This window comes from Trichoplusia ni, chromosome 10 (genome assembly GCF_003590095.1).
Source record: "Trichoplusia ni isolate ovarian cell line Hi5 chromosome 10, tn1, whole genome shotgun sequence".
NCBI lineage: Eukaryota > Metazoa > Arthropoda > Insecta > Lepidoptera > Noctuidae > Trichoplusia > Trichoplusia ni.
This window is the reverse complement of record NC_039487.1, coordinates 3,459,269-3,485,241: the sequence shown is the minus strand read 5'-3', so window position 1 is coordinate 3,485,241 and position 25,973 is coordinate 3,459,269. Positions and strand designations below refer to the sequence as shown.

Below are 25,973 nucleotides of genomic sequence, written 5' to 3'. Positions count from 1 at the left end.
ATGTCTAACTTACAACCGAAATAAATATTTATAGCAGACAAAACTAAAGCACGACGACCGCATTCTTAGAGGTAAGCCGAGTAAAGCATTAAATTATTTAACACGATCTCAATAGAATCCCTACTTAAAGTTATTATTAATAGCAAGAACCTATCATAATTGAAGTAATATTCAAATCGAGTCACAACAAAAGAATCCCATCTCGTAGCTCAGGTTTCAAAGAATGCGTGTAGCATGGGTAACACAATACGCACCCAGCGAACGGGCTGGGACTTGTGAGCTAGTAAACTCTGTACGTAAATTGATGTAACAATACAATAGGTTTTTTCACCCAGTTCCCCCTTTTATTACAACCCATTTGCCCTTTTCACGTATGGAGACTATGAATTTGATATCTGTGAACTCGATTATATTCTCATTGCTCGGCATTCGTAACTATTGATCCATAATGGATGTTCAAGAAAATACGATATTTAAAAAAAGTTGTCGTTCAGTCTGCTTACTTAGTTTCAAACAAATAATGTTTGATAACTCAACCTGAGAAGATTTTTAAACGTTGAGAAGGTTCTAGTCGCAATGTAAAATCTAAATACACAGATAAACACATTTGAATAAAGCATTTAAAACAACAATACATTTCAAATGGTCCCTAAAATTTTAATACGTATATTTTTAATACATGCAAACGAACGTACTTAATAAGCACTTATTATTAGAAGGGATCATGCACAATATGGGCCCGGGCCATTGTGAATCACCCAACAGTAGGGAACAGCGATAGACCCAATGAATAACACAGCGTTTAAATAGAATAACACGATCCATTGCGGCAAGAGCAAGCCATGATTGACACGTGATCCGACCGGGGATTCAATAGCTCATTCAATTTGGTGACTTTTTAGGGTTCCATTAAAAATATAGTCGTTCATGTGAACTACTATGTATAACGAATTTTGTGCCCTAAAAATACTTACACTAAAACATTGTACTCACGAAAAAAGGTAACTTTTATTCCCTTGCGATTGCAATATTCAGTACGTGACTTGAAATGTAACATTTAACCTACACATAAAGTAGATTATAAATCGGATGACTTTCGATACGGGAGTTCACCAAGGATCTTACCTAAAAAATATATTAATTGCAGAAATAAATTTGTGGGCAGAAATTATGTCGATGGAACCCCGTTGCCAACAAAATATTACGCTTCACACATTTTTTATGCAGGTATTTTTATTACCCCATTGTGGGATAAAGATTAGTCCGCAGCAACGCGGAAAATATTTAATAGAGAGTTAATATTACAATGCCCATAGGTTTGGCATTCGAATTGTGCTCTTTTTATGAGGACACCCAAGTTAATAAAAGTGATTACATTATTGTTATTTTTAGGAACAAAAAAACTGGTTTACGCCACATACAATTACCTTTTAATATACTTAAATCATGAATTGCTGACAGTAATGCTTTTAGTATCATTTTGATAAGAATGAACAATTACTAGAATAAAAAAAGTTTAAGCTCAAATACAAAATATATAGCGACATCGATAAGGAGAGCAAATAAAAATACTACATCATGGAAGCGATAAAATGTTTTTGTGAAGCTAAAAAAATCGCAAATGTGTAAAGTAAGATAAGACGTCGCCGGGTATGAAAAAACGCTCAACCCATTTTGCTGGCAAATGGTAAAAATGCGGTAGCCATGCCTAAAAAACGTAAAGGGACCACCATGTAAATTATTTCACTGCCTGGCCAACTTGAATTATCGTACTCGAGTCGCAATAAAACTCCGACACCGGAGGTTTTATCAGGAATGAAGGAACATGTTGCCATATTTCATTAGGCCAACGGCAACGGACCGCTTGTGTACGGGCGCAAAAATATTATATTAATCTCCCAAGTTACGGCGTTTGCATCATTGTCCCTTGTACAGTTGATATTTATTGTGTTTGTGGAAGGAGTAGGTGCGACAGTCCCTTCCTGGCACTGCGATGCAAAATTTGTCACCGTTCCTGTGTTTACATCATAAATAACAATACCAAACACCATTACCTCGTTTGCATCAATTTAAATAATAAAATCATTTGAGTGTTTTCAGAATAAATTGCACATAAAATTGATAGTGAAATGAGTTTTTTTTGCAATCAAATTTTATTCACTGCTTCTATTTTAACGAATTTCGTATAATTTTCGTTTAAATCTAGCAATAATTATCTAGTATTTGAAATGTTGTTATTTAAATATCGTATTTAGATTTTAAACGAGATAAAACGCCCATTAATACAATAAAGTTGCTAGAATTAAATACAGATGTTCTGCGAATTCTGAAAATAAATCGCCAGTTTACAAAGTATACCGTACATCAAGGGGAAGAATTTAATCAGAAGAGTCAACATAGTGGCCGGTATGCCGATGATATCTGGAGACGTTCATTGGCGGCACACAAGGCGAACAAATTGGACGGTTGTGTGCGAACACAACAAATGTTACAATTGAAATTTCTAAGATGCCTACTAACATTTTTCTTAGTAGAAGCACGTATTTCACCGCGGGGGATGTCACGCAGCCCCGTTCTTTAATACAAATAGGACGTAAAACCGTTTTTCACACCTTATAATTGTATCACAAATGGTGCGATATTGGCAAAGAACGTGACTCACAGTTCCACATAATAACATTACGAATATTTTTTTGCTTAAAAATTGAGATCACATTCCTGCAAATTATCTACAGTTATCTAAAATATGTAGGTACAACGTAATATAATACTTAGACACGCAAAGCTTTTGTATGAGCTTTCTTTTAGACAATAGCGTAGTAAAGTCTGTATCACACGCCGATAAGCGACGAATGTCACATTATCAATGAGTCACTCAATCATTCATCAATCATTAGTCAGCGTCTGCGGCTAACCTTTCATTGTAGACAATGGTAAATCATAATGAAAACTTGTTACTTATTATATTCTAAAAGACTATTTAGATTTGTTCGGACCTCTAATATAAATTATGAATAAACTTGGAGCTCTTTGTAGTCTTTGCCCATCCTTATTTTATTTAGGTATATTGACAAAAGCATGTAATCAAATTTTATTGCGCTGTTTTTTAACATACAATATTGTCAGATGTCAAATAAATAAATTTAAAATATAATCTCAAAAAATTTGATTACAAATGTCGAAAATAAATATTCAAGGCTATAAATTTAATACGCTTATTTAAATTAAACGTAAACTTTCCTTAATAAAAGTCTCAACGCCTAGTTTGTATCGCCTTAATTGAATGGGTCGCAATTAGCAGATGCTCGGCGTTCACCATTAGTCAGCGGTGACATCGCAGCCTGTGTATAGTGCAGACGATAGAGAGGGGCGCAGATGTCATCGTCGATTGTTTGCAAATAACAAAGTAAGCCCATGGTTCCGCAACAGTTTCTAATTGTGCCACGACAATGCGTAATCTAACCGGTCCCATTCGACGGCACGTCGTGCGTCTCTTGGGCAGAACAATAGTGGTATAGAGTTGACCGTTTAGAGTTTTTTTACTAGTAGATTTTGATCGTTGCATAAGGAGCTTTAAAATATTGCAAAGGAATATCAGTCTCCTAATAATATATTAATAGTTTCTCTCGCGAATTATTTAGAGAATTATGAAAAAAAATATGATTATTTTTAATTTTTATGTCATACTCCAAAATACGGTAACAACTGCACCAGTGATACAAAGCAAAAATATTTTTCACCAAATACACGTAATAAATCTGTACCGACTCCACGACACTCATGTTCCGCACCCCGTAGGTCCTGACTCGCCAGGTGCCGCAGCGAACAAATAAAGCCGCGTTGGCTCTCTCGCGCACCAAATTGCCCGTGTCGCGATCTGACGCACTACTAAGGGTTCCGTTCACGTGTAAAATCTCTTCAATTTACACGCTACAATTTAACCCGTCAGGGGTTAACACCCGGTAACGTAACACTCCTAATGTTTAATGTGCGCATTAAGTTTTATTTTCCACATTATTCGTAAATAGGATTAAGTAAGACCGCGAATCGTTGCACAAATCACCTGCACTTAAATATGTATTACTATACTTAGTATCGTTGTGAAATTATTTTGTGCACAATATTTGTTTTCGCTTACCGCACCAGTTTGAATTTAGTCGTCGCTAATGTTGATTACCTGTAACAAAAACGAATTTCATTAATGTTAATAGAAGTACTCTTCGAACTGAACCGAATAAATTAGTTTGATAAATACTATAAGTACTTCACCCTAATTCTGAATCATTTCCGTTTTCGTGTATCCAGAGGCCCCAACCGTACGCTGGGCAGGACGTTAATTAGAAAATTATGTGGGAAATTATTAATAGGTCCGCCGTGTACCCGATTAGATAACAAACTAGTCCATTAGTAGTACAAGGATATAGACTCGATGGCCTCGAGACCCCGAAGGGTTGTATAAGCTGCGGCCATTGTTTTAAGGTCTATATTATAAGTTGATGGGGCTGATTTAAAAGGTCCTTGGTGCATCGGATGCGAGATAAAGCGGTAGCAAACAATACGTTGTGAGTCGTCGCCGGCCCGGGGGCGGGTTTGACGCGTGGTTGAGGAATGATCAACCGCGTGGAAATGACGACTTAATGGATTATATGTGTCCGCCGACACCAAGATAAGTGTCGCGCCGGTATCGGGCCTGTCGCCGGAGATTAGGTACCGAAATTATAAAAATTAATAACATAATGGAAATTGACTACGGAATGATTTTACACAGCGATGAATTCTGATGATAAAATAAATAAAGTGACTGGTGGACATGTTAAAGAAGATTTTGTACTAAAAAATAACTCCGCCGTGGACGGAGACAATTTGTTACTTTATGTTTGATGACTAAGCCTACTACCAAGCGAGTTGCCTTAAAGCAACGGAGAAATTATTATTAACTTGGATAATACAAAGTTCATCAAACTAATTTTAAAGCTACGAACAAAAACTACTACTCGCAACTCTACGTTTTACAGAGTGACTGATGGTCGCAGTCCATTCAAAATATAAATGCTGAACTAAAAGTATCTTATACCAGTCGCTCTTGCCGTAGTAATTCAATTATTATATTCTGGTCGTGTTAAAGCATAATTTTAAACGAGCTTCAATCGTTTCAGCATATTTCCTGGTCGAAAATAGCTCTGACTACTGAGTAATATAAATCAACATAATACAAACGTAGCATATTGAGGATTATAATACGTATAATCATAGAATTTTAAATAAAAATTAAATATTTCAGATGAATCAGTGAGCTACTGACCTACATTAAAAGCACGCGAACAATCCAACACCCTGCCGCGGACTGTTGCATGTCGACGTGAAGCACGGTAAATTGAATACAGAAACATATTGTTGTAACGGCAGATGATGACCCTCCAAATATATATCAAATAGCGCCACAATGAGCAACAATTTACCGCCAATCTGTTTTTTTTTTAAACGGACAAGGAACGCCTCGCCACTTATGACAAAAAGTCGAAGGAGAGATCTCCCGCTGGCCTTTTGTAGTAAGTGTCTCTAGGCGCGATCTGGACAAACTACCCGTGGGACTCGGTGTGAAATATTGAGGCGGTGTCATAGTGGGACGGACGCGATTCCTATTACAAAGCTATTTACGCTGTTTACATAAAGGAGGTGAGACGCGAATTCTATGGTCCCGACTGGTGCGATTGCAAATTTTCCGCTTCTCGCGTGTCAAAGGAGATAATTTATTGCAATTGAGATATAGCAGGCGCCTCGGGATCGAGGCCACAACACCTCGCATAAATAGTGCCGCGCGACGGACGCGCCGCGTCCTCCTATCATCCCGACACCAAATAAAATTATGATCATGACCATTTATTATACAAGATTAAGAAGAATATTTATCGTGAACTAGACTACGAGTATATAATCATTACTTCAGAATAAAATATTCAGAAACTCCTACTTTGTTACATGAGTAGGCATTTTGATAAAATTACAATAAAATATGAATCTAAGAATTAGGTCTTTTCATGTTATTTTGACGTAAATTGATATTCAAATGATTTGGTATTGTTGTACAAGTTATTTATGAGGCAGTCAATGAACAAAATTCAGGGCACGTTCGTTATTTTTTTGCACAACAGCAGGTGTGAACGAGTCCAACAATTAACATCAAAGCAGACACAATAGAAACAGATGCGTCGCGCCTCCTTGTAGAGGACCATACCTAAACAATTTCGAGAAGTACCTCATTGTAGTCTAATAGCAAAGATATACGAATTCAGAAAAAAAATACAACCGTTCATAATAATACAAAGGCATAAAACATTTAGGTGATTGGTGTAAATCATGAAAGTGATCTAATATCAGTCCCAACACACAATTTGCTAAATCAAATTGACGGCTACGCAAAATGCATAATGTGCAGATGTTTAATTTGATGAGAGGTTTGGGAGCTCAACGGTGGGAATTATATGAAAATCGTTTAACTGAAATAAAGGGCGATTAAGTTCGGAATACCGGGAACAAGCAATTTTGTTTTAACAACGAATATGCAAAAGAATCCAAATTCTCGCGTGCTTGACGCAGGAAACATTTATAAAATATTTAAATAGTGGCATTTCCTATTATTTTATAACTTTTAAGATAATTATACGGTAGCCTAAACGTACACAGAATTGATTTGCAAATTTTGAAATAACCTAAAAAACAATAAAAAACATTTCGATAGGAAGTTTTCAAACCAATTAAATTAAATGTCTTACAGTATCTAAAGTATCAGGCCAAAATTGCGGGCAGGCCACTAGTTAGATTATTATATTATGTAAGTGTTAATTTTTAAAATAAAGCTTAGTCGAGATTTGTGAACAAATATAAATTTGTTTACTTTTTTATAAATAATTTACTAATTTGTCACTGAAAAATTGAAATGATCATGTCTTGATGGCATGAAAGGCAAGGCAAGAAACTGTAAAACGTATTCTCTAATTAAAGTGAGACGTCAAATACCTACCATTAATTTCATTAGCGATAGTGAGTAAACAAAATGTCAACAGTCATCAAATGTCTGCAATACAATTCTATCAACCGGAGTGTTAACAAGCAGCGACTGTAGCAGTGCGCCCGCGCACTACCTGGCCAGCTGCCTCAAGCCCCCACCAACCTATGCGCGCCTTACCCCGCTACCATCCCTCTGTCTTGCTCACACACACCGTATTCAAGCTTGCTCTAACACCACAAAAAGCGGTTTCGTTCTATGGTGTTGTGTGCTTCATGTGAATGTGTGCGTTCAGTGTATTTTTCTGACAAGCGTCGCGGCAAAACCGATAGAACCGAACGCGAAACAATCTTGAAGGCGCTTAATTCGTTTTGGGTCTAGGCGTGAATTTACCTGTTGGAACGCGTGAACCGGCGCGGCCTTGTGCGCGAGCGCAGCGCAGGTTCGACTGCGACTCAGTTCCACCCCAGACCTCTGCGTGGTCGGTCGCGTCACGTGCTCTAAGACTCAGTAGGTTGCGGGCACACGATCCCGTCCAATTAGTGTTCTCGCGAGAAACGAGTTAAGTGGCCGGTTCGACTAGTGAAGTACTCGACTGCAAAGCGAAATAAAATGAACTAGTGCTTCGATAATGCGATGTTTAAGTGGAAATTCAGTGCGAAACGATGATAAATAAAACTATGTAATATAAAGTGATAATAGTGAAAACAAAGCAATGTTCCCCACACGGTTTACGTGCGCCTTGTTGGTGCTAAGCACTACTTTAACGGTTCGGGGTGCATCGTTATCGGCTGGTACGCGGTACCAAGCACCCGATGAATGCGGGTGGATGACGGATTATGATGGCTCGGGAGTAGCTTTACAGTGTAGACTAAGGACTATAAATAGCGAATTGGAAAACACAAACTTCAGTGCAATTCAACCACATCCGACTGTGAGGTTGCGTCTTGAATGCAGCGACGCCTTGTTCTTCCAAAGCTCACTAGCTCCGGGTAGCTTCCGCCAATTGATTGAGCTGCGCGAGCTTACTATTGAGTATTGCAAAATTGGAAATCTTTCCGACAGTGCATTTACTGGTCTCCGCGAATTAAGGAATCTAACTATAAGGACACACAACACGGATTGGTCCACTATGTCACTTGAAATAACTCCAAGCGCTTTTTCGCGTGACGTACAAAACTTAGAACGCTTGGATCTCAGTGAAAACAACATGTTAGTGTTTCCAGAAGGAGCGCTTTGCACATTAAGAAACTTGGAATACCTAAATATGACTGGTAATAGGATGAGAGATATAAGCCATTTTCAATTCTCATCAGCACATCGTCATCCGACGGAGAAATGCGGAGACAATCTGTTAGTTCTAGACCTCTCACGAAATGTCATAGACACATTACCGCCAAATCTTTTGTCAGGATTAAGAAGACTGCAAAAACTATACTTCCAGGGCAATGGCTTAAACTCGATTGCAGATAGAGCGCTTGAAGGACTAATATCCTTAACTACAGTTAGATTTTCTGACAATCAGCTAACAAGCTTGCCGCCAGAACTATTCAGCGACACAAAAGAACTCAAGGAGATATATCTAAACAACAACACAATTACAGTTCTCGCCCCGGGACTGTTCAGTGATTTGACTCAGCTTTTAGTATTAGATCTGTCATTCAACGAATTAACTTCTGACTGGATCAACACTTCAACATTTTCTGGTCTGAAAAGACTAGTTTATTTGGATTTCTCTCACAACCGAGTGTCAAAAATGGAAATCGCCCTATTAAGAGACCTACACAATTTACAAATATTGAAAATGCAAGACAATTTCATAGAGCACATTCCTGAAAATGTATTCAGTTCACTTAGCAATTTACACACATTAACTTTATCAAATAACAGACTGACAACTATTGAAAGCTATGCATTTATGGGACTACAAGTTCTATCGGTTTTGTCTATTGACAGTAATCGCATTTCTAAGATACATCCACATGCATTGAGGAATTGTTCTTCATTACAAGACTTGCATATCAACGGAAACCGGCTCGACGAAGTACCTATGGCCTTAAAAGAGATCCCTCAGCTCAAAACCCTTGATTTGGGAGAAAACCTGATAGTCAGCATAGAAAACGCATCTTTTATGACCATGGAGCAAATGTATGGTCTGAGATTAACAGAAAATAACATTGGCAATATCAGCAAAGGTGTTTTTGATAAGATGACTTCATTAAAGATTTTAAATTTATCAAGAAATAAAATTCACAAAATTGAAGCCGGTTCCTTCGACGCAAACGTGAATTTGCAAGCAATAAGATTGGATGGAAATTACTTAACAGATATCGGTGGACTTTTTGCGAAACTACCAAATTTAGTATGGTTGAACATTTCTGATAACCGATTGGAATGGTTCGACTATGCAATGATTCCAACTGGATTGCAGTGGCTGGATATTCACGCTAACAGGATTGCTGAACTTGGAAATTACTTTGAGATTGAATCGCAGCTATCGCTCAGTACTTTCGACGCCAGTTCTAATAAGTTAACTGAAATAACTGGCAGTGCAATACCTAACTCGGTGGAAATGTTATACTTGAACGACAACCTTATTTCGAAAGTACAGTCGTACACATTCTTTAAGAAACCGAATTTAACTCGAGTTGACTTATATGGCAACAAAATAACAAGTTTAGATCCAAATTCTTTAAGAATATCTGCTGTGCCGCAAGATAAAACGGTGCCCGAATTCTTTATAGGCGGTAACCCGCTTGAATGTGATTGCACAATGGACTGGTTGCAGAAAATCAACAGTGGAAACCGAGCTAGAACACAGCCAAAATTGATGGATTTGGACAGCATAAACTGCAAACTATTATATAGTCGTGGAAATGCCCATGTCGCCCTCATTGAAGCTGCGCCACATCAGTTTTTATGTAAATACGAGTCTCACTGCCACGCTTTGTGTCATTGCTGTGATTTTGATGCGTGTGACTGTGAAATGACATGTCCCAACAACTGTACTTGTTATCACGATCCATCGTGGTCAGCTAATGTCGTTGACTGCGCAAACTCCGGTTACGTTAATACTCTGCCTGAGAAAATACCTATGGAAGCCACCCAACTGTACCTTGACGGCAATGACATCAAAGTATTACCAAGTCATGCCTTTATTGGGCGAAAAAAATTGAAGATTTTGTTCCTAAATGCATCTAGCATTGAGACAATTCACAATAGAACATTTAATGGTTTGAAAGAATTGGAAATCTTACACTTGGATTACAACAGCATCTCAACTATTGAAGGCCAAGAATTTGATGGATTGGATAATTTACGAGAACTGCATATAAACAATAACAGGATTAAACACATCGGGAAAGAAATGTTCAATCACATGGCGCGCCTGAAAATATTACGCCTGCATCATAATAGACTTGTTACGCTGACAGTGTGGCAAATTAATCCTGCGATAACGGAAATTACACTTTCATTTAATCCGTGGTCATGTGATTGCGAATACACTGAAATGTTTCGCGAGTGGACAAAGAGAGTGAGTTCAATAACGGATCTGTCAGACATCAAATGCATTTATGCGAAGGGAAATACGACTGAATTGATGGTTTATAACGAAAGCATATTTACTGACCCGGAAAGTGGATTCAAAATTGCAAGTGAAAACGGAACTCTGTGCACTGGATTGCCCAGCATTAACAACAGCATTAATGGCAATTTGACTGCAACTCGCACAATAATCACAAGTGAAGAAGTTCAAGACTACATACCACTGTTAGTAGCCACACTGGGATGTTTTTTAATTGTATCCTTAGTGAGCATGCTTATTTTTATATTCAGACAAGAAATGCGAGTGTGGTTCCATTCAAAGTTTGGTGTGCGACTGTTTTATAGAGCCAGTGATAGAGAAGACTCAGAGAAAATGTATGATGCGTTTTTATGCTATAGTTCCAAGGATGAAGTTTGGGTTACTGAAGAACTGGCACCGATGTTGGAGCGCGGTGATCCATCTTATAAACTCTGTCTGCATTACCGTGACCACGTGACAGAGAAGATAAGACAGGCTGTGGAATCTTCACGTCGCACAATCATGGTGCTCAGTGAAAACTTTCTAAGATGTGAGTGGGTGCGATATGAGTTAAAATCGGCTTTGCACCAAGTGTTGAGGGACCGGCGAAAAAGACTGATTGTAGTGTTACTAGGACAAGTGCCTCAAAAGGATCTCGATCCTGACATAAGACTGTATTTAAAAACGAATAAGTGTTTGCGTGCGGATGATAGGCTATTTTGGGAAAAGTTGAAGTTTGCGTTGCCTGACGTGCGCAATAATCAGCGATGTCGCGGTGTTCCGAGCCCCGTGGTGAGCGGCGGCTTGCCCATGCACCGACACCACCACGGCAGGAACCACCTGGGCATGCTGCCGCAGCCGCCGGTGCACGGGGCGCACCCTGTGCTCCCACCGCACCCCTCGCACCAGATGCCGCCTCGTGCATCGCCCCGCACCATGTCCGTCCATGTGTAAAGTGCAAATAGACTGTTTAACTGTTACGAAGTGATTTCAATAAAAAAGTGAGTGATTTTAGGACATTAAAAATGAAGTGACCATTATGTTTCATAATTGTGTTGGCTAGTCGGTTAGCGTATATGAACTGTACATAATAATATTTGTAGTTATAGTCGTGTAAATATGCCTTATATTGTATATGTTTAATATTAAGCTTATTTGACAAAATAATCTCTTAGGAATGTCAGTTTACAAAATATTGTAATACCTTTGTTGTAATTACAATGTCTGTCATATTATGTGATCTGAGCTTAACTAAATGATGTATAAATAACTAGTGTATGAGTTAGGCCTATTCAGGCTGTGTTTGTTGGGCAAGACTTGCCGACTACTATTAATTAAAATGGCAATACTGCCGCAATCTGTGATAAATTTAGATATAGTTAGCGTTCATTTTATATCACATTAATGTATATTTTGTATTGTAGTCTGAACTAAAAGAATATTTATTGTGGAAAACATCTAATCGAAAATTTGGAAAAGACATAGATGAAAAATAAAATGCAATTCAATTATACCAAGTTTGTTTTTATGCTAGTATAGAAAATCTTACCCAACACATTCGCAAAATCATTATATTTGACACACAAATTACACAAGGCAGTTGCTTGGTAGTGTCACACTTAGGCAGGAAGGAATATATTTCAGGGCTGATTTTTCAATGTCTGTTGAATTCTGAGAAATAAACAGGGTTTTATTTTATTTCCTATACTTACCAAAGTGGTCAAAACGTTAAATATATTCTTCAGTTTAAAGTCTCAGGCGTTCGTAAAATCGGCCGGTAAATAAACATAAAATTGAACATGTTACTTTTGGAAAACTTACTGTGCTAACTAATTATTGAATTCAAATAAGCCACACTTAAATACGTGTGGAATTCGATATTAAAGTAATAACAACGAAGGCTAATGATGGTTTAAAATAACTTGAAAGCCATATTAATGTGGTGCTGTTAATGAGAACAACTAATTGTTTCACCTTATTGCATTTGCACCTCGAGCAGCTTATTTCATACAAGCGATTTGCATATAAATGGACACAATTCCTTTTCGAAATCCGGATTAATTTATTTTAATTAGTATGTCCAGTGCAACCGTATAAAGAAGTTTAATCATGTATATGATAAAATAAGAAGTTAAAATAACATATGTACTGGGTTTTGATCTCCATATTTGATAATACCAGTAATTACTTTTGTTTTTATACACATATCGAGTACTTATTCCATAATCAACATTTTTTAAAGTTCAAAAGACACTTTTCTGTTCATTGCTAGTGCCACAGTAAAAGCCTACACGTAAAAGCATTTTTTGTTATGATAAAGTAGGTATTACATATTGTTTTGTATTCTATCAACTATACAAAGGTGTCATTTACCACCAACTTAATACTTACATGATTTGTGACGCAGGAATTACAGAAGAATCAGCAGAATCAATTGATGCCTACGCATGAGGCCATTCTGTTCCGTAACTGAAACCTTATATTGCTTTTTCAAATAGGCATGTTTTACTCATAAATTAGTTCTATTGTCCGATTATGACAATATTATCATATAGCACAAAATAAATAAAGGTTAATGCGACACATATTCGTGTGTTAACACTTCTAAAATGACAAACAAGGTAGGAGGAGTATTATTTATTGATTTAACAACTGGTTCACGCTTAAAAGGCATTAAGAACTAAATAACATTAACTAATAGAGCAAATTAATTAATTAATTTACGTATTTGGTTTCGTTTTTAATTATTTTTATACCTTTAACATGGATCATCTGTGTTAAATATGTTAAAAAGACATTTTAACACCCATTTTAATGTAAAATTTATTAAAAAATAATTAATTTTCTTTTCTACAAAATAATTTATTCAAAATTTCCAATCAATTCTATAATAACAAGCAAAACAAAAAAAACTGTTGATATAGGCGTTTGAATTCAAATATTTTTAACTCTATACATAATAGAGCACAATAAAAAGGCATTCGATATTTAAACTTCCAAATAGTTGCCGTTATCGTTACAGATTCTTGTGACGTATACTTGTACAACATTCCATAGAAATGCGAAGGACTCGTAGTTATACGTAACTGGGTAGGCGTGAGCATGCGGAGTTTTTTGCTATAGGATCTGTGCCCGGGCGACGACCGCGGCCCTTCAATCTGTGGTAACGAGCCTGCCTCACACCTAAGTATGAGTGAACGAAACAACTAGACGTTAAGAACTACGGAGAAAAGGATAGCGCTTGCATTTGTACCTAGATTAGATACAAGCGTTTTACAATCATGAGAAAATAGTTTCAGATTCTTGTGGATCCTTCAAGAAAAATCATAAGACTTTTATACTGTTACTTAATTTTGGTTATTCTTTGTTACCTATTTCTTATAAATGGCGCTTGCATTCTTATTTTTTAGCTATAAGGATTTTACAACCTTCTGAATTGAATACGATGGTCATTACTTATAATGTTACTAAAAAAACTATTCTGCAGCGATGACTTTTCATTAACTTTTGTAATTAATGTTAGGTATTTCTTATACCACTGTATCTTTATAGGATATTTGTTGTTAACAACAATAAAACTGCACTCACAGCCGTGATTGTACTATTACAGTAAATGGAATTTAAGATACAGTAATTTCTAATTGGACTGAACAGTACTTTACAACGGAAGGCCTGACTTTCGTCTTATAAGGTTAAATAAAAAGTTTTTTTCGGATTGATAATAAATACAAATAACAGATATTATAGTTTCTTTTTATGCATTTTTTTCAACTTAATAATTACGTAATCATCACTACGTTTCCTTTACATGTATAACATACACACATGGATGAATAATTATTTTAGCCCACAGTAAAAAGTCTTTTGATCAAATTTACTGCAAAAATCTGTTCTAAACAAAAGGAAAATCATTTCAACCAGGTATAATTTATTTTAGGTCTATTTTTATGGTGAGGTACGTGAAATTTATCATTTTGCAAATTGGATAAGCATTTTACTCTTTGTTTAATATAAATCGCAAGAACGGTGAAAAAGTGACGCATACAAGAAGCATAGTCAATCATCCAATTAATCGAAATTAATCGATTATAAATTCTTACCGGTTTATAGAATGTAAGGTATTTTAGTGCGTATTAGTTTCTTGTTAGAAAAACGCTAAAAGGATAGCGAGAAGCATTTACATAGAAGCAAGAGCATGTATTTATGGGAATATATTGTAATTAGGTTTAGAAAACATATGGATTGGTGATTCCAAGACATTTTTATGTTCCTGTTAAGTCTTTTGTAGGAAAGAAATTTCAAAATTTCGTTATTCCGTAGTCTCTGTTTTAAACCATTCATTAGCGGACCAATCGAACAAAATTTGTTATTCCGATAATCATCCACCCAGATTCAAGTATTTCATGGTAATTAATTACACTAAGGTCGACAGGTAGAGAATGCCTACTGGAATTAAGCTCAGCCATGTAATCCTTGCATTAATTATCACATTAATAAATAAGACATTCTTATGACGTCATAGATCCAGACAGTTGGTTATAGTCGTGTCGGACAATCTCGAGGGTAACGCTCCCCGCGGCCGCAGACCCCGGCCAAACGCATACTGCGGTCAACAAAGACCAACAACTCCACAACACTCTAATAACATCCCATAACACAACAAACAGTGTTAAACTTAACATAACTAAAGTCAAAACGTGTAACAACACTTTAATTTACTTGTCAGCCGTATTCCGAGACTACAATTTAGGAATTCGCAGTGTCACGATAGTTAACATGTCAAAATACATAATTACACACTACATTTTTTTGAGTATCCGTCACAAGTGTCAGCTTACGTGATCTAGACAGAGAAACAATGTTAAATAGCATCAAGAAACAAGTTGCGTTCTCAGTCACCAGTCTCCATAAATTAAGCTAGAGAATAACACACAGGTGAAAAAAAAATAAAAATGCGACGCCGCGCTGTGTACAACATTAATCAGAGCTCTGAGAAGGCGTAGAGAATTTATTTTACGATTGTTACAGCACCGATGAAACGTTAAAAATGCTGTCGGAGCTATATTGAAACATTCGATGCATTGTTCGAGCCCGATTGAGTCGATAACGCACCGCGGTTCCGACTTATAGTCCCACTATAGCACCTTGTTGATTTTCCAACGTAAACTGTCGGATACGACCCGCCCGTAACTAGTTTCTTTTTTATTAGTACTGGTTTAGTGTAGAACGGAACGCGACTCCGTATCGATCGTACGATTAAACCACGAGATATCATAATCACCGGTCTGTGCGTTTATCGAAAGTATAATCGGAGAGCGGCAATAAATTTGTCTCATTTTAATATCCTAGAGCGTGTAATGTTCCGCCATAACCGTTCTCGATGTTTGGACTTAAATCTCATTAGAGGCGCGAGAAGGAAAAAACCGGGCATTGAGCCCGCCCGCGCCCGTCATACGAAAGAGTTCAACGAGATGCCGCGCCCGCCTTGTTCCTATCCATAGTTGTTGCTTGCACTCAATTTAATGTGATGCGAATATTTCATTCAAAATAACTTATATGTCAATTAAGAATTTCCATTTTGATTTAGATTATTAGAAAGTAATATCGTTTTTACAAAAAAAAAAAAGAAAATATAACCTCTCCGTAAGTATTACCTTAAGTAGATCGAATAACTATCTAAATCTATACTTAGTGTTAGCAATTACACTAATAAGATAAAAAAGCAACAAGACTGTACCTCAACAAAAACTTAACACATAAATAAATTTTAAACAACAATATAATTTTAATCACACCAACCCATCACAAAGGTGTATCAAAATTTAGTATCAGAGAAACATGTATTTTTTTCGTGATCGTTAAAAGGCTACACTATTAAAAAATAACGGTGCACTTAAGATGTTCGCGAATCAGCTCCGGCGACCGACGACCGGCGGTATTGACCGAGCGCTTAAGCCTCACTATAAATACGAGTGTTAATCTCTCTCGTTAACGTTATGAGACGCAACCTGTTATTTTGTACTGCTATTACGAAACCAAACAATATCACGTGCGGGTTCCGTAGTGACTCAGCTAACGATCTTCATCGGACGCGAAACAATTTTGACGCAAATTATATGCTGTTATAAGCAACAACGTTAATTAAGTTGCCTTCATGAGATTAATTTGATTATCAAATTCTTATTTCAATTATGTTCACAGGCAGTTATTATTTCAACGAAGCTATTTGTTTTAACTGCGTATCTCAAAATTAACGGATCATAATCTAGTCACGTCGTGAGACGAATGTAATTTGAATTAACCTCTTTTCGTCATAAAAGCTGTTACAATTATGAATATTACGGCGGACCTATCACGTGTTGTGTTGCAATTGGAACGCTGCTCAGAATAACAAAATACATCAAGTAACTTGCACTTAGCGACAGTCTACGTAGTTGATTAGATACGAATATAAAAAAGTAAAACACTATAAAAATTAATATATTTTGCAGCCGGATTAAAAACAAAAATATCACTAAATGATTTCATAATTAAAGTATTTGTTTAATTTTTAAGAATCAGAACCAAAACAAAAAACAGGAATCAATTTCTAACTGTTAAACTATGATAATAATATAACCATAAGTAACACATCAAGAACTTATCGCTCGAATGTCACATAAAAAGCAAATAACTATTTTTAATTCGTAATAAAAACTCATTCAATTGAAACACGAACCATTTGATACATGAATTCGTCACGCCTAGTTATAATGGCCCGAACATTTCTCGCCTAAACAAATGTAGTGGACGAAGCGTAAAACGACCAATAGCATCGCTTTGTTTGCTCGTAAGTGGTCCGAGTGGTTACTTTAATTACTTATTGATACCCACTCGAGCCGCTAAGTGTATAAAGCGGCTATCAACGAACTATCAAGCTTAATACACCTGTTACTGTTATAGTACGGAAAGTACTGAAAAGCTTTCCAGTTTAATTACATTAAGAGTTTACGATTACATTAAATAAGTAACACTTAACAAACCGTTTTAAGTTGATTTCAAGATCGCATGCGTGTCGAAAAAAGGTAATTTTATTTTTGTTTCACATTTCGGAAAGATCTAAAACTTGATCAACTAAAAAGTTAAAATCGATTTCTGATAAAACAACAAACCCAAAGACCCCGGATACTTGTACACCTCCCCAAATCAAAGGTATCCCCAATGGTAACAAGCATAATTGGTTGCCGCAGGTTTAAACGAGTCGCTCGATATAGTATAATGGTTAGAAGTATTTAACGGTGAGATAAAATCTTAACAAAAGCGATTTGGTTAGCCGTCTTGTTTTGGTACTCACATACCACACATATGCATCTATATACCAATCTGACTAGCCACGACCAACGAAACCAGACCTCTAATTTTTAAAGATGTTCCACACGTCGATGGACTAGGCGAAGAGAGAGGTATCATTATAAAATGGCGGTTGTGTAAATGTATTGACCCCGGCTGCGTGCCGCGAGTGTCGGTGCCTCGTCTATGATATGTAAATGATAATTGGTTCTCGAATAGAAAACGTTCTGTTTATGTTGCTAGAAATGTTCGGGGAGCAAGTGTCGATAATAATTTTAATACGCCCATACCGTACACTCTGCCTGTAATTATGTGATAAGATTATGTTAATATTTTTATTTATTTATGACACCATTATGTCAACACATAGCGTGGCGAAGAAAAAAACTCACTTTTTTAATTCTCTGTGTGACATTAATTTATTTGAACAATAAAATGTTAAAATTGTTTAATAACACGAATTATGTAGATATTAATGTCTGTAAACTAGGTACTTATTATTATATATGTATGGAAATTACTGAACGATCGATTCGACTTGTCTGTTGTAAATACCATGACATGTGCTACGTACCAGTGATTTAATAAAATTACAATAGACCAACAATCACATACAAATAAAATGATAAGCTCTTTATGGATCTCCACATGTTGCCACGACTTGCCTAAATCCCCAACAATACATTAGAGAGCAAACTCATTTCTTACACAATCAAATAATCCGGCTCAAATCTATGTCGTCAGCGTTTCACCCGGGGGAGCGGGTGAGACGCGGCGGTGGCGACCGAGCCAACCTTTTGTCGTGAATGTCACGCCACTCGAATTATCCGAGACGCTTTTACTCATTAATGGACGGTTTTATTTGCTCTTATTTAATTTAGCATTTATTCAATCTGCCCCCGGCGCGATACGTGTTGTGTGCCGTGTTCTTATTTCGTTTGCACCTTTTGTGACAGGGCTCATTGAGGCCGAGGTGTCGGGATGTGTTCCCGCGGCTCGCGGCTCACTTTACACGTACAACTCCGGCGCCTTTCATCGCGCACAAAGCGTAATTGAATCCCACAGAATCCTACGCAGGCCGTAAGATTTAATAGGGCATTTAAACACTCGCATTGGCCATTGTGAGACGGTTTTGTATGCGATTATTCATCGCAAAACCACAACGCAGCTAGCTTTCCGCGAAAGCGCATTGCATGTGTTAGACTAAGTGCGGCATGAAATGTACCCCCACGTGTGGTTCCACATAAAGCTCTAAATACCGGTTCCACAAACACTGCACAACGCTAAAACACACACAGTTTGCGTAGCGAATCCAACCACACTGGGATATTATTTTCTTAATGTAATTGTTAATAGTTGCAGTAATTTTCTTAAACGAAAGACAGGAATTAATTTTAAGTGTAAAGTTGTGCGTAAGTTGTGTTGGCGTAAGAAGAACCCTCGGGCCTCGAGCCCTGTTCGTAGTCGTATAAATTTAAGTGAACGTCAGAGCAGCTTAGTAGTGGTGTAACAACGAATAGGAACTAAACGTGTGGACTGAACGCCGCCGTTGTAACATGACCTACCGTTTCTCTGCGCAACAACTTTCTAGCAAGAGTGTTGCAGCCAAGCTTCGGGGTTCTCGTATAAATGGCCGCGTCAGTCAGCTCGTAAAATTGGAAATGGATCCTCGTAAATCGGCGATATTGAGCCGAGTCGCAAATTGCTGCGCGTACGCGGCCGCGCATTCGGGTTCTTGATCAGACTGAGGTTCGCAGTACTTATATACGCTTTTCTAAGGAAAGCTCGTAAACTCGGGATTCAATGAAACAATAAAAATAATATTGTACTAATTTGTAATTCTAGTTTTATCGCCCAGGTCACGTAGTACTTGTTAGTTGAAATCAATTAAATTTGCTTAATTACCTGATTATTGCAAATTAGTAACATACAATTAATCATTTTAATTAGAGGATGTTACTAAGAAAAAGCCGTAACATTTAACGGAGATGATACTAAAAGCACATAATATGGAAGCTACGAGTATCCTGACAAAAAACATCTACACTATTAATAAATTAGGCGGTAGATTATATTTGACACTCGTGTAATTTTGTTACGAAGGAGCTCACAGGTGGGCGAGGCATAACTCAACTCGTCGTAAAATCTTTAATAGAAATATGCAGGCGTTGAAACATAAAAGGTAACTTTAACTATTGGTACAGACGTCTGGAATTATTAAAAACACTGTCTCTCCATTCGTCAACTACAAAAATGCAATATCATACGTCGATCAGGTACAAAGGGCCAACAATGGGTTGGCCATTGTGGACTGCTATCTAATCGTAATGAATATAAATTTTCAGATGACATTTACGATCGGTGCGCGCCGTGATACTGCATCTATATAAACGTGTTAGATAGAAGTTTTAATACACGCACACATTGGCGAGATCAACAATAAAATACTCGGGTGTACCGCCGGTATCAATTTGTAGCATCGTAAGCGTAAAATATCCCACTTATCTTTCCATTTATCAACAAATATTGTTAGGAGTCAATGTTTTGAGCAAGTCAATTCCGATTCTCCAAGAGTAGTTATGTTACCCGGATGTAGGTATAACATTCTTGTTTATTTCTTGATGAATTACACATTATTACAATAATTACTTCAGGTTAAATTAAAGAAAGATGGTTCTAAACTTTTATGCAAGTAAATAACACTGCTTGGTAATGGTTAAGCCTGGCGCGCTATCGCCATGCAACACGCAGTAAAACAAAGTAGGACCATTATGCTAAACACAAACAGAAACTTAAAATGTTCTTTACATAATGCCAACCTATTTATGGGCTTTTGGGTGGTTAGTTAAGTTACTTCGCAGAGCTTTTCAGTTAATTTCAAATATATTTTTTCTAACATACGCATAACTAAACTTGTTTCTTTGCATTCGATACATACAACATATAGGTGCATTTAATGCTTAATTTATGGAATACTTAACTGACTAATATACAAGACTTCACAAGAAAGCAATAAAGTATTGAACTAAAATAACGCAACATATGTAGATGTTTGCTTTATTCAAAATAAAGTTACATTATTACACTGCAAATAAATACTATTCAAATTCTTAATGCTAGTCTAAAATATCAAAGACGACTGCATGATATAATGTCTTAATTATTACCAAAGTTCCGTTAAACATCGTTACTGACTAAAGTAATTGTGAATCAAGAGGAATATATCCCACAGCAGTGTGAACTGGGTACGCATTCAGTCGAGGATACGAGCGGCTGAATTATTTATCACAATGACATCGGCTGGCATATAATTTGCCATGCACGCGGCCCACCATTATGCTCTTCGCCGATTCATTCGATATAATGAGAGCCGCACTCGCTACCGGCCATTTTTCCACACGGAGCAACCGAAACATCAACGCAGCGTGAACTATAATCAAAACGAGTATTTTCAATACACGTCTCGTTTCAACTCGGCGCGGTAAATGGATCTTCTAGCTTCTTCCCTATTTAAACGATTTTAGTACCTACGTTATAGACAGATAGATAGTTTTAAATATTTTGGAAATCTGCTACTCTAAGGTAAGTGTATGATAGAAAAGTTACAAAAAAGAGATTTCGTTAATTTTAATCAAATAACAAAGTTATTTTTATCCTAACTTAAATATGAGCGTATGGTTAAAATATAATAAACATTTTCTATAACCTATACATTACTTTACTTTTTTTACATCAAGTTTACTCAGTTAAAATTGAGGCCCAGTTGCTTACAAACACAATTAACCACAAACACATATATTGCTGCTGGAATGGCATTAAAACACTTTACAAGCTTACTGATAAGTCACAATAGAAATGAGTCACAGAAAGACAAAAGGTATGAATATATTGTCCTAACATAAATGAATGTATAATTGCCCACGCGGCATGCTGCATTAGCACATCTAGATATCTAACAATGCAAATTAGTGTAGATATCAAAACGGTTGATCGGCGTTCAGTCGGTTTGCATATTGTGTATTGTATAGAGTTTATCTCGTTACATTAATCACTTAAGTCGCACGTATAAATAGATGGTAACATGAGTGAAAAAAATAGGCAAAAACTCAATATGGATTTTATGAACAGATATCAAAATAATACTGCTTACTCATACAACATGATGATGTATTTAAAATAAATTGGCATCCTGTGTTATCAAAGCTTTTTTCAGTTCTGTAACTCAATGTTCGTACACGTCTAATAAAGATTGAGGTTTTAGTTAACAACTGTTTTTACTTAAGGTTGATCGATAGGAGGGAAAATACACAGTTGATACTGCTTTGAAACTCTGTTAGTTAAAATGGAAATAAATATGCATATAGAAACGTAAAACTTGTGAATCAAAGTGAGGAAGATCAATAGCGGAAAAATAAATATAGAGAAACGTGTATGAGGAAACATAAACAAAAATTACACTCAATCAAGAATTTGACTGACGAAATATCAACATAAATAAAATACTAATTTTAAAGTAGACACAGATAAAAGAAAGCGCTAACGAGAGTTATGGTATAGTCATAATCGACTCTAGCACGCCATCTCTCATAACGAAGGGATCACGTAACAAACAATATGATACTAAACATTCTTAAAACTTTACCAACCGGTTAAAAACGTTGATAAAATTTAATTATTATTTTATAAGAATCGATAGAAACGTAGAGGCGCCGACCAATCAAGTATCAAGATGAAAATGAGTGTCATATGTTTAATAATTTTGAATAAATTACCTTTCAAATTTGTGGATATATTATAAATACAGAACCATGCATCAGTCTAAGTCTAATTTATAATGATCATTATCACGTTCAAAGCAATTTGCATCTGTTGTCAGATCAAAATTATTAGTGCAATGTAAAAATGTCACTATACAACACCTAACCACGGATTAAGTCGCTAAAGGATTTAATTTACTCATCAAGAATAATATTTTTACAGATTAAGTAAGTTATTTGACGTTCCCAACGGCATTTTACTGTAATATAATATGGGACCGACAAGAAAAATTAACAAACGATGTAGAGACGTGATAAATTGTTGTTAAAATGGTGAACTATGACACACGTTACGTTTGCTCCGGCGGAGTGGGTTCCACATACCAGCCGCGGTTCTACGTCTCGGCCAGCAACCAAAAAACTGACGTCTCATTGATGTATTGACTAAAACGAAGGCTTCTAGACCGTTAGCTAGTTAACAAAACGATACGACTATTAATCACGCTACGATGACTATCTTTATCTTAGCATGTAAGGGGAAAGTTGAGTAGATAGTCTGTTTTGCTACCGATGCCAATGTACAGTATATTGATCTTATTTTATAAGCTTAAAGCAGCGATACATATAAGATTTTTTAAAACAAAATGGGTAAAGGTTTTCAATTTTTTGTATAAAATAAACATAACTTCCAGAGATTGATCACATTCGTTTAATATTATAATATTATTTATTAAAAAAACGAGCTGTCGCTAATTGGTTTTGAGCGGAGTCGATAAAACCGAAGCTAATAGAACAAAAAAGCGGTACGAAATGCGAAGCAACTATTTTGAATAGATTTAATATGAAAATAATAAATACCTTTGCATTACTATCTGATACAGTTAGAATATAAAGTATACATTTGTAATCTTATTTGCCTGCAAATAGCTTTCTATTATAAGATAAAGCATACAAATTGATTCTAATCTCATTACAAAATTAAATAAAACCAATATCACTATCTTAACAGTTATCTTACGATCCAGTTCCATCTACTGCATCTCGCATGTGTGTCAATGTATTGATAACGTACGGGACACGCTCACATCGGAGAGAGTGACGAAATTGAGTGTAAGCCAGACATTGGCACCATTAAACCAATCCGCTAGCCAATAACGTGGACACTTGACGTATGTCTTTCCATTAGGTTAGCGCGCAAGAAATACATCACGGCGAGCCTTAATCAAAGACGCGAAGAAACCAGCCAAGATTAATACGTGGACAGAGGGGAGGAACGCGCAGAATTGGGAATTGGATACATACAAGCCGGACATACAAATGAACTTGGATGAAAGAAATCAGAAGCTTTACGAAGCATCTTAATAAGGAAACAAAGAAGCAAGGTGAAGAAAAAGTTTCTCACTGATAGAATGTAGTTCAAGCAATTATAAAAAAGCTTTTTTGCGTCCAAAAGTAGGTTTCTAATTGAGAACAGTGGGTAAATATGATTCAAAGCCAGAGCGGCAGTAACTCAAAGTCATAATTGAATAATCGTGTGGTCGCCGCAGTTTCGCAAAAAAGTTGAAACTTTTCTAATAGCGCGGCAGATGAGACCCACTGAAGGGTTAATTAAAACGAATGGACGGTCATCCGCGAGCAGAATGTCGAACTTTAGCGGATCACCAATTTCAATGCTTTAATATTGTTACAAACTCAGCTCCGCGTTTCTTTAATTAAAATTAACGACGCAAAACTTTGACAGTCAAACGAATTATTAGTACAGAAGCAAACTTTTAATTAGTTCGCCTTCTTCCAGCAATACTTTTGTGCATTTACTTGTCTTAAGTAATTTCAATTAATTTAAATTCTTTCCATGGCATGTATTTTCGTTTGTATTACCGCTCATGACCAATGTAATGATCGACAATCATCGCCTCATTTTTTGTACGTTAGAATTATTAAGCTTTCATACAAACACAAAGGATTTTGATAAGAAAGAAAACATTTGAACATTTTTCTATAATAACTTAAAGCTTCAATCGAAATTGTTATTCACACCAAAGAAATAAATAAACTTGAAATATAAATTGCTTGTGTAACTTCAAACCGAGATGATAAGTTTAAAATTATAAATTTCACGCCGGTAGGCCGCGTATACAGATCCATGACAATATTTGACAGCCACTACTATTGAGCTTTATCGAATCATGCATGTCTAAATATAAAATGATCGACTTGTACGGAAATTGTTAAAGTAATCATAGCATATGTTCTTCAACACAATGTGTATTGTGTTACCTAATACATATTAATAAATAAAGAACAGTGACATAATACGATTAGAAAATGATTAGCACATACATTTAATTAAAATTTAAGAAACAAACTTGATGTTAAAGTCGTTTATACAAATCAGGTAGGTTTTTTTGTAAAAACTTATTGATCGCCATTTTAAACATTACATCTGTACGTGCAACTTAACTTACATAACGAGAGTAATGAAAACAACAGCAATTACTAAATCACTTGGTTAAAATTGTCACAGTGCGTGAATCGTTACAAGTGCATTGGTCCGCATATTCACACCTCATGAAGCCCCGGGGAGTAAAACCGGCTGGCCGGCGTCGGCCCGCAGTCGAGGCCAACTTAAGATGCCTTTTAATTTGACCACTCTCTACCTCGGCGCCTACGCGCACCGACGTAAACAAATCGTGAGACGAGATCAATGAATATTAAGCAACCTCCGAAACAATTTCCAACACCGTCTGAAGATAAAATAAATAATTCTCTCCAAATAAACACGGGAAAAGAAACACTGATTGCTTCATAAATTGTCAAAATGTTGCCATGTGCCAATGAGTTCCGCCAATCGTTTTTAGCTCGAATAATGAATAACATGAGGCGAAAATAAAAAAGTATTTTCTTTATAAATTCAATGGCGTTTGCGAAAGTGATTGAGATATATTAGGTGGTGTTATTTAAGGGACCCGGTTTGTTGTCTGTGAGATATCATCAACATCAGTTCAGAAAACATGACTAATTTATTTACATTTTTATAACACCTAACACTTGCAGGCGTTTATCAATATTCCAACAGGTCGGTGGGCATTTAATAATAGCTGTATAGATATAAAAATACTAACACATCATAAACTGTTCTTTAAGTTTCATAAAATTATTTTTATCTGATAATGTAATGATCGGCGCGCCGCCGGAGGCAAGCCTCGCTTACAGAAATTGGTGTACAAGTATTGGATGTATTTTATAAAATACCGTTAACAAAACGTACATCGAACTTGACAAATTGCTTACGCTCCTAATATCCAGACACCTCGGC

General features: G+C 36.3%; 2 protein-coding genes across 4 annotated transcripts in view; one reads left to right on the top strand and one right to left on the bottom strand.

The window, feature by feature from the left end:
• The window catches only part of LOC113497903 (lysine-specific histone demethylase 1A-like), a 232,819-nt gene that overhangs the window by 115,143 nt on the left and 91,703 nt on the right, over window positions 1–25,973 (bottom strand). Inside the window, exon 11 of one of the 3 annotated variants that reach the window (XM_026877707.1) lies at window positions 3,214–4,177. The exons of the other annotated variants lie outside the window; for them this stretch is intronic. Within the exon in view, the coding sequence (XP_026733508.1) occupies window positions 4,164–4,177 (14 nt within the window). The 3' untranslated portion in view covers window positions 3,214–4,163. Of the gene's footprint in view, window positions 1–3,213; window positions 4,178–25,973 lie in introns of those variants that run through there. 3 annotated transcript variants of the gene reach the window in all.
• LOC113497902 (toll-like receptor Tollo) lies at window positions 6,892–12,040 on the top strand. Its single transcript, XM_026877701.1, has one exon. It carries the CDS (start codon window positions 7,722–7,724, stop codon window positions 11,523–11,525), a length of 3,804 nt encoding a protein of 1,267 aa, XP_026733502.1. The 5' UTR covers window positions 6,892–7,721; the 3' UTR covers window positions 11,526–12,040.